Below are 10,484 nucleotides of genomic sequence, written 5' to 3'. Positions count from 1 at the left end.
TTACACTGGTATTAAAAGCTATTAGTCATTTTTGAACAACTGGCTAGGGAAAATTTTTTTTTTGTTCTACAACCCTGGTAATTCTTAAATGTCATTCAAGATTCAAGAATGTTTGTTTGTTGAAAGTGAAATATAATTTTTTTAAGCTTTTCTTTCTCTTGAAAAGAAGTTTCATTACATCTATATTGTGATATATTCTCACATATGTATATTGGGCTGTCTTGCCTTCTGTTCTTAATATACTGCAGGGATAGACAACCTCTGGCACACGGCTTGCCAGGGTAAGCACCCTGGTGGGCCGGGCCAGTCTGTTTACCTGCTGCATCCGCAGATTCGGCCAATCACGGCTCCCGCTGGCCGCGGTTCACTGCTTCAGGCCAATAGGGGCAGCAGGAAGCGGTGCGGGTAGAGGGATGTGCTGGCTGCCGCTTCCTGACACCCCCATTGGCCTGAGAAGGCGAACCGCGGCCAGTGGGAGCCACAATCGGTCGAATCTGTGGATGTTGCAGGTAAACAAACCGGCCCGGCCCACCAGGGTGCTTACTCTGGCCGGCCACATGCCAAAGGTTGCTGATCCCTGATCTAGTGTATACATATTAATGTTCTATAACAATGATCCAAGCCTACAAACACACACACTGTACTCAGATGAGTAAATCCAATTATTTCAGTGGAGTTACACACTTCAGTAAAACTACTTTTGTGCATAAGTGTTTGCAGGATTAAATCCTAAACCATTTTAAGGCAAGGGAGATTAAGGGCTAGATCTTCAACTGGTGTAAAACAGCATGGCTCCACTGGTTTCAATGGAACTATCTTGATTTACAACAGCTAAGGATCCGGCTATAGGCCACCGAGATGCCACAGATTCCACAAACACTAAGTTACCACCAGATTCTACCATTCTTGATCTTGTTGAGTAGCATCTTCATCCACCAGTGGTGCTATTGAAATCAATGGGACTGAATGTGGAGTAAGGTGCCACTCAACAAAAGTAAAGAGTAACTCTGGAAGTATACCAAATTCTTATTAAGGTATAATTCTTTACAGAAATGGATTTTGTTTACCTTTAGAGGGCTGTAATCTTTGACGGATGAAATCCACAAGCAGACCCCTCAAACACAATACAAAACCTTTATTAGTGTGTTTATTGGTGACACTGATTACAGAAACCAAATGGAATTAAATAACATTAAACTTGAAATTGACCACAGACTCAAAAAATACAGGTCACAGTTGGCAAGGCAAACTTCTCAATACACTGGGTTGCTTAGGTTATTATTACACTGTGAAGGAGGAATTTCCCTTATTTGATTTTAAATAATTCAGGATCTTATTATTTTGTGTCTTTCAGACAATTCCTTTGGCAACAATTTCAATTTGTTTATCTTTTATTATACAAAAATATAATGAATTTTCCTTATATACAAACATTACATTACACAATATACAGGTTAAAAACACTACAAAAATAGCAGGCCATAGGTGAACTAAAAGCAACAGAACAGGATAGGGGAAAAATTAAATACTGCACATTTCATAAAAATTACATCAACTACATACAGTTTTTTGTTTGCAAATACCAAACAGTATCAATGTGATTGGAAATCTTTCCCAACAACTTCATTTTTAAGGCACGTCTTGCATATTTATATGTACAACACTGAATCTGGTCAATAACTTAAGGGTTCTTGAGAGTGACCTAGAAGTGTTTGTGTATGTGTGTGCTTGGATGGGGAGCGTGTAGCATTAAACCTTCTCACTAGTGTCAGTCTGGGGTGCTAGGTATCTAGTCGAGGGGGCTTGGTATAGGGGCACCCCCATCTCCTGAAGTTCTGGAAGCCTCCCAGAGCGAGGAGGGGAGAGCAATGTGATTGTCCTGTCAAAGTCTCTGTGTAATACTTTCTCGTAGACACTCTGCAGTCCCACTGTCTTGGGCAGCTGGGCCTGGTAGTAGTTGTCCCTGTGAAGGGGGTCCCTGGGCAAGGAGGTGCTTTTGCAGAAGGTGGACAGCTGAGCTGAGGGACGAGGAGATGAGTGAGGGTTGGATCGGCCACAGGATGGGCTCCAGCAGCGGTCCGAATGGCCCAGGATTTTACATTCAGCAGTACAAGCCCATAATCCTAAAAATACAAATAAAAACCTTAGACCTGTAATCGCTGGAGAAACAGCCACATAATTCTGAGTTCAGCAGAGAGTTATTGGCCAGATCATCAAAAGCTTAGAATGATGGGGATGGGGAAGGTGGAGGAACAATACTTCAGGACACTGCTGCAAAGCACACTCTGCAAGCTATCATTATTCCATTTAGCTAGCAAGCCCTAACTCACCATGAATGTCAGCAGGAAGAGCTTTTTTAAAATGTATTTTATAATAGGCTAGCTGCTTCTAATTTGCACTATGTTCTCAACATGCAGGTAGATACTTAAGTTGCATGCTGTGAAAATGCTGGCAGGGCTACACCTGCAGTGAGTGCTGCCTTGGAAAGATGCAAATAGTGTGACTGCTATAAAACTGGTCCAGTAAGCTCAGTGTACCTTAGATAGATAGATAGATCCTTTCACTCCTGGGCTAATTTTTATTTTCATTGCAGCCGGTCTGTGCTGTGAAATTGACCAAGCCCTTACCATTCTGCATGTGAGTGATGAGATCCTTCTTCAGGGCATCCCCGCTGATGTCAGAGTCGCTGTCATTAAAGTCGCTGTCACCTTTGCCACTGTCTTTGCCACTGAACTTTTCCGCTTCTCGGGCTGATATGGCATTGAAAGAATGACCCTTCCAGATGGCCACTGGTGGGGTGGATTCTTTGCTATAATTAGGAGCAGAGGCATAGGGCTGGAGGGAATCGGGAGTGTGGGAGAAATAAACATATGTCGACATCACAACCGTATCAAGATTCCCCTCTTCCAAACCACCCCATACCTTCTTCCAGTCCCTCAAGCTAAAGCACAAACAAGTGCAGTGGGATCTTACCTCCCTATTAGTTGCCCTAAGTCGTTTCTGACCCTCGTAGAGACAGGCATTCACAGTGCTGGTCTCAGAAGAGGAGACTTCTTCTGCAGGTGGAGAAGGGGTTGGGCTGGTGAAAGAAGCTTTGCTGGGAAAGGATCGCACTTCAAACGCATTCCCCCTGGGGCTGCTATTCTCCTGGATCCCGTTCTCTAGGTGGGAGATGTCGATTCGCTCCGTCAGGGGCCCATTGTTCTTGATATCAGTCTCCTTCTTGCGCTTGTTGCAGGTGGTTGCAATGGTGATGATGGCCACCAGCAGCAGGGTGCAGCTTCCAGCTAGGATGATAATGACAATCAAGGGAATGTCCCACTCCAAAGCCTTCTCCTCCCAGGTGCTTGGCTTGGCCACCTCATGGCTGCTGGAGGATGCTGTGGCAGTCACCAGGAAGTTTATTGTGGCTGTGGTGACAAGGGGGGGCTTGCCATTGTCAGTCACAGTGAGGATGACTTTGAACACCTGCCCCAGCTCTTCGGACAGGTCCCCCCTGAGCACGATCTCACCTGTCTTCTTGTTGATGGCGAAGAGCTCTGGCTGCTGCTGTGGCTCCACCACGAAGGAGAAGGTGAGCTCTGCATTGACCCCATCGTCCGCATCTCTGGCTTTGATCTGAGCCACCAGGGAATCGCGGGGTGCCTTGCTGGAGACCCCGATCTCCATGGAGCCGTTGGCCAGCGGCGGGGAGGTGATGACCGGGGCGTTGTCATTCTGGTCCACCATCCTCACCTTGATCAGGGCGCTGCTGGACAGCTGAGGGGAGCCCCCGTCGCTGGCCTGGATCCTCAGCTCCAGCTGCTTGAGGATCTCATAGTTGAATGTCCTGAGGGCGTAGATGGCCCCAGTGGCCGGATCCACAGAGACGTAGGTGGAGATGGGGGCGCCCAGGACCTGTGTTTCCAGCAGCCTGTAAAGCACCTTCCCGTTGCGGCCCAGGTCGGGGTCCCGGGCCACCACGGTGGCGAGGTAGGCGCCCGGCGGGTTGTTCTCCAGCACCGCCACCTCGTAGACGGGCTTGGAGAAGAGCGGCGCGTTGTCGTTCTCGTCGCTCACGCGCACCGTGTACTGCCGGACGCTCTTGAAGGGCGGCGAGCCCAGGTCCTCGGCCACCAGGGTCAGGTTGTACTCGGCGACGCGCTCGCGGTCCAGCGGCGCGGCGGTGACGAGCACGTAGCTGTCGGCGTAGGCGCGCTGCAGCGCGAAGTGCTCGTGCCCGTAGAGGGCGCAGCGCACCTGCCCGTTGGGGCCCGAGTCCCTGTCCGAGGTGCTGACCAGCGCCACGAAGCTGTCGCGCGCCGCCGCCTCGCTGACGTAGGCCACCCCGGCGCCGGCGGGGGCGCCGCTCAGGGGGCTGATGCTGATGCCCGGCGCGTTGTCGTTCACGTCGGCCAGGCGCACGATGACTTTGCACGTGGCCGCCAGGGGGCTGGCGCCCCGGTCCTGCGCCTGCACGTCCAGCTCGTAGGTCCGCTGCCGCTCGTAATCCACCGGCCCCTCCAGCGTCAGGCGGCCCGAGAGCGGGTCCAGCCGGAAGAGCTGCCGCGCCTCGGCCGGCACTTGGCTGCCGAAGCCGTAGACGATCTCCCCGTTGGGCCCCTCGTCGGGATCGGCCGCGTCCAGGTCCAGCAGCAGGGAGCCCCGCGGCGCGTCCTCGCCCAGCTCCACCGTGACCGAGCCCTGCGGGAAGGCCGGGCTGTTGTCGTTGGCGTCCAGCACCCGGACGCTCACCGTGGCCGTGCCCGCGCGGGCCGGGCTGCCGCCGTCCTGGGCCACCAGCTCCAGGGTGTAGGCGGCCTGGGTCTCGCGGTCCAGCTCCTGCAGCAGCACCAGCTCGGCGCTCTTCCCGCCGTCCGCCCGCGGCTGCGCCTCGATGCCGAAGTGGCTGTTGCGCGAGAGCTGGAAGCTCTGGATGGAGTTGGAGCCCACGTCTGGGTCCACGGCGATCTCCAGCGGCAGGCGGGTGCCGGGCGCGGCGCTCTCGGACACCTCGAGCGGGATGTGCGCCTGGGGGAAGCGCGGCGCGTTGTCGTTGATGTCCCGCACCTCCAGCTCCACGTGCACCAGCCGGTACTGCTCCTGCCAGAAGCTCACCACGTCGAAAGCCAGGACGCACTGGAGGGACTGGCCGCACAGCCGCTCCCGGTCGATCCCTTCCTCGCCGATGCTCAGCTGCCCGTCGCCCTCCCGCACCCGGACCAGTGAGCTGTTGCTGAACTGCTCCATCAGCCGGAAACTTATCTCTCCGGGCGCTTTCACGTGCATCTCTTCTGCCAGAGTGCCGATGACTGTGCCTGGCGCGTCCTCCTCATAAGTGCGGTATCTCACCGTCTTGCAGAGGGTGACCGAGAGCAGCCAGCAGAGGTAGACGAAGCGCGGCGGAGAGGCGAGGCTGCGCCCGTCCCTAGCAAGACCCATGTCACCTGCACTGAATTGCTAACCTGAAAGGGGATGAGGATTTGGAGAAACGGTTGTCTGTTAGGGAGTGAGTCTGCCCCTAAAGCAGGAGGAGATGAGAGGGTAACTCTCCTGCTCCCAGGTGCAGATCATGCATGCTCTGCTCTGCAAGGTAAATGAGCCGATTGCTTATAGTTGCCCTAACCCGAGAGGTGCCAGCGACGCTGATGAGCTAGGCTCAGTTTTTCCAGCTTCTAAACGAGACTGCGTCTCCTGGGGGCCTTTAATAGACGCGGATATGCAAATTTTTCGGAGCCGAACAGCCAATGGCAGGCACTCTTTTCACACTGCTCTCCTGAATGCCTCCCAGAAAATCCATTTAATGTGGAAAAGGCTTAGAGAGGAAAACAAGAAAGGAAAATTAGGGAATCTCTTCTTTGTTTTCTTTAACTCTTTTTTTTTGAAGGCGAGCTGCAAATGAGTTGGCACAGGGAGCGTGGAGTAAAATGCGGGAAGTGTTTTGTTAATTGTACCACTACAGCACCCTGCTGTTGAACAGGTGCCTAGTGTGCAAATATCTGCCCTTCTGAGCTAGTCTCTTAAAAACGCAGAGAACTAGCTTGCTTGGGCTTTGTGTGCGTGAATGTGTCTATTATGTGTGTCTGCCTATGATTATCGATTAATAAAGTGCTGCGCAATGCATATATAGTGGGAGTTGATTTTCTTTCCCTTGATTTCTGTATTGATCCCCTAAACGAGATTGAAGGATTAACTGAAAATTGATTTTATTCAAATTTGTCCACATAATTGTGCTGTACTCGCGTGAGATCCTGTGATCAGACCTGGAACTTGCCTTTCAGAAGATATTCCGAGGATGCTTTAGTATGCATATCACTGCCCAAGTGGCTTTCTTAAGCCTTGGGCACTAGCAAGCAAAAAAGAAGAAGTTCCAAATAGGATTTAGCATAAGCTTGAGGAGATTTGGAAAGGTTTCAAAGATCAGACTGTTCAAAGGCTTATGAGGCTCTCGTTAGCTGTAGCAATATAATAGCATGGCAGGCTATCCCATTTGAGGCACCAATGTCTGTATTATTTCACTATGACAAGCTAAAGGGAAAGAAAGTTGAACAGTTTCCACAGAGGAGGTGGGCTAAGTTGAATATAATGAGCAAACGCCACATGTATCCATTATGTCCCTCTATTCATTCCCAATCACTGCCATAACTCTTTGACTAAACGATGATGGGCGCTGAATTACACACAATGCCCAGTTCATATTAAAATACATTTAAGATCTATCCCTCCTGATGCCCTGTTACGGCTCTTTAGAGGATTTTCTTTTTGTCCTAATAGGGCCTCTCTGGGAAGCAACGCTAGTTTCGTTCCAGAAGAACAAAATAACAGCATGAGGTTGAAACCCTGCACGAACCTTGGGGAACTAAACCATCTGCCTAGAAAAGTATGAAGACATAGCAGTGAGTCACCAAGTTTTACTAGTCCTGCAGTCCGAGGGGATACCGAGACAGCGCATGCAACGTGCATTCATTGGGTCCCCCCGTCGCCTCCCCAGCTTCACGTTAGGTCTAAGCACTGTGCGGGGATAGCGGGCTAAGAGAATGCGTACCTGATCTCGGTCCTGGTGAACGAGACCTTTCAAGTAAAGTCAGTGGGAGAAGAGAACATTGTATCAATAGTCTCTCCTGAAGGACCGACCCTTAAATGGATTCCACGTTTTAGGTCACATTCTGAAACAGAAATCCACATTGCAATTGGTACACCCTGATTTTGTGTACCGCCATGGGGAAAGAAAAAGACACGAGGCACTTTACATTGAACTGAGTGCTGTTTTGATGTGTAAACTATGTATAAAAGATATCCGCTCGGTTGAGCACTTCAAGCGGTTACCATGCTAGTACGAAAAAGCAAAATCGGGCTGCAGGACTTAGGGAGAGGCATGCTCCGAGCTTCCTGCAATGTGCAAGAAAAAGAGCCCTTACTAGAGTGTATCTATACATGTCAAGCCGTCTACAGACACCAGGCTGCGTCAGTTAGTGCTGCTCAGAAGCGCTCTGCCGCCTGGTGCTCTTCTCCTTTCTTTGTATCCCGTCGCTGTGTATTTCAGGGATGAAAAAAAGCAATTGCCGTAGCAGCTGCAGCAGGCGTTGTGTATGGGCAATACAAAGCATCTACCTCAACAGCACATGGGTCTCGTGGCATCCTCTCTAGTAACCTTCCCCTCACGCGGATTGCAATAGTTCTCCCCCTTTGCCCGCGTCCCTCACATATAGATCCCCTCCGCCCGCCTGACTAGACTGTCCGATTCTAGTAGCTGGAGTCCTCCCTAATCCCTCTGTCACCAGAGGCTTCCTCCTTGGGGCTGATCATGCCTTAATGGGACCCCTGCAGGACAACGAACTTGTCACTGGCCAGTACTTACATGTACATCTGTATACAGCCCTAGTCACAACAGGCGTCCTATGAGCTTTTAGGGGCTGGTTACTAATGCAGCCAAAGCTGACTTGTATTAGTACTTTACAGTGAATAGAAACATCTGTCCATTTGTTCCAGCTGTGCGCATGAGCCACTCCCTGGGCCCGATCGGATCCCTCCTGAAGTCAATGGAAAGACTCCCATTGATTTCAAGGGAAGTTGGATCGGGCTTCATGTGAGCCACTAAGGCCCTCTCCTGACATCCAGATCTGATCGCCAAGTTAAATTACCAGTTTGCCTTAATACTTCCGGCTTCTCAGTGTCCACAGCCTTTGCATAACCTCAACCGAGGACACAAAGCACCCCACTGGAGCAAAAAAGACCAGAGGGAAATTAAGCAAAGTTGACTTATTTTTAAGGGAATTGAAGACAATGGTCCAAAATCTGTCTCCGCTTGTCCGGATTCTGATTTCAATTACACAGTTACCAATCCAGAATAATTACTGGGCAGCTTCTGATATATCTGGTGTAAATCCGGAGTAACGTCTTTGACATCAATAGGGCTTCGGAGGTGTAAATGAGAGGGTAATTTGCCCCCACATCTGACAATCACATTGATCCGGAAACCGGGGTGTGCTTGGCCAATGAATGGCATTTCCTTTAGTCTCATATCTGGTCCTGGCGGCAGTAGTCCTAATTCTTAGTGGCACAAACTACCAAAGAAATCGCTACGGCACGGATCATTCAGGCATGTGACTCAAAGCTGTGGCTAACCGACAGACCTAAAACGAGTGGAGGCAATGCGAGGAAGGCGCTTTGCGGCCTTTCAGCAGCAGGGCGTGCCAAAGCGTCCCAAAGCCCAGCTTCCTAATTACTGCCGAGGAGCTGTGTTAGGAGTAATTACCCCGAGTGGTGTGATGGCACGCGAGTGAAGTGAGCTCGGGTGCCTGCGGATTGCCAGCATTCTCCAGCCTGGCGGGCAGCAGCCAGATTATGGAAATAGGATTTAAAACAGCGCATCAGCGCCTCACTCAAATCCGCACCGAGAGAGGGGGAAAAAAAATCCGTGTAGCGCTGATCTGGTCCAACAAAAGCGCCCCAAATCGCCTTGTTATCATACCAAAAGGCTTTGGCTATCTCAAAGGAACTCCTTTCTCTTTATCTTAGCAACTTAGCAGACAACTGTCTCGCGATCATGAGAACAAATATGGCCACAATGGTTGGCATTTTCTCGGAATGCAAATGTGGTGGGCTCAGAAAAGCTGGATTTCTCTGACTCTGCCTAATACCAGCATTGTGAAACTCGCGTGCAGACAGCAAGATTGACATGGCCGTCACGTGATGGATTAGATCTATAGGAAAGTTTTCAAAGAGTTTACAATGGGTGGCTCAGCTTGATCTGACATCTCCCACAGTTTAGAGGGAAAGAGAAGCAGGATATATTCTCATATGTAATAGGATTATCTTTTCCATTTCAAGTTCTATACAGCATGTAATTTATTTTTAATTAGGATTAACTCTGCCAGGAAAGGAAACCAGACTTTGCTGAGAAGGCAGCGCTATTCTAAGAGAAGGAGAGGCGTTCTTATTCTTTACAAATAAATCAATCGGTCAATAAAATAGGACCATGTTTTGCCTCCCACGCACTTCGCAAGAGAAACGATGGAAAGAAGTGTATTTTAAATGCATAATCAAGAATAAATCAGAAGAGGCTTTGAGAGGAGTTATTTTTACGTCTAATAAGAATTCGATCGTTTTTCAGAGAGTTCCAATGGGGTGTTTGTTCCACTGGACCCTTTAAAAGAGGCAGAATATCCTTTCTTTCTGTATTACCAGTTTTGATTTTGGGCAGTATATATCAATCACTCTATTGTATAAATCTTCCCAGAAAACGTAATGTATCGTAGTTTGGAGATAATCCATTCACAAGGCTCTAAAAAACTGTAGAAGAATTCTTTGTACAGCTAAAAAATTAAACATATGGAAACTCTGTGTTTAAAAACCCATCTCTGAAATATTAGTTAAACAGCCAGCTCGGTTGATTGATTCACGTGGGGACATATGTTCTTGCAAATTGTTCGTATTGTTACTAATAGAGATTCTCACACCGCATAATTTCTTTGAAGCAGACAACTGGAGGTTTTTCCATAGCTGTGCAAGATATTAATAATATACTGGCTTTTTTGCATAAAGTCATTGTGGAGTCGCAGAGCACTCTAGAAGCAGGCATTTCTTCAACTCCGATGGGTTGAGCTTTCTGCTTCCAAACGGTCCCGGATCTACTTTTGATATGGAAATAAAGCCTGCTGTGTGTGGTGGTTTCTATGCCACAACACTTTAGGACCTGGAATCCGCCCAGTGCAAACTGAAGTCTGGTGTTAGAAATTTCTCCGAAGAGAAAGTGAAAACATTTTTATACCATTAATTTCGTGTTACCAACAATCAAGCTGGATTGATGGCCAGTAAATTGCCCAGTGACGGTCTGCGGTTAAATATCTATGTGTCTAGCTATCGATAGATCTAGTCAAAGAGAAAGCTACTCGGGTCGGGTTGGTCCGTGAAACCCTCATTTCCAGTTCACACCATTACCCTGTTTCTCACAGATACCTGATCTAGAAACTGAGGAAGAAACTCAGGTCTTAAATAACCCTCCG

General features: G+C 49.1%; 1 protein-coding gene across 1 annotated transcript; it reads right to left on the bottom strand.

Moving 5' to 3' along the window:
• Positions 1–1,216: 1,216 nt before the first annotated feature.
• On the bottom strand, positions 1,217–6,088 carry LOC116826894 (protocadherin-8). The gene is made up of 3 exons (XM_032783945.2): positions 2,974–6,088; positions 2,628–2,835; positions 1,217–2,123 (listed from the first exon to the last, which is right to left on the bottom strand). Exons 1-3 carry the CDS (start codon positions 5,419–5,421, stop codon positions 1,750–1,752), a joined length of 3,030 nt encoding a protein of 1,009 aa, XP_032639836.1. The 5' UTR covers positions 5,422–6,088; the 3' UTR covers positions 1,217–1,749.
• Positions 6,089–10,484: the final 4,396 nt, after the last annotated feature.

The sequence above is a fragment of the Chelonoidis abingdonii genome, chromosome 1 (genome assembly GCF_003597395.2).
Source record: "Chelonoidis abingdonii isolate Lonesome George chromosome 1, CheloAbing_2.0, whole genome shotgun sequence".
NCBI classification, from domain to species: domain Eukaryota; kingdom Metazoa; phylum Chordata; order Testudines; family Testudinidae; genus Chelonoidis; species Chelonoidis abingdonii.
This window is presented reverse-complemented; position numbering and strand designations above follow the sequence as displayed.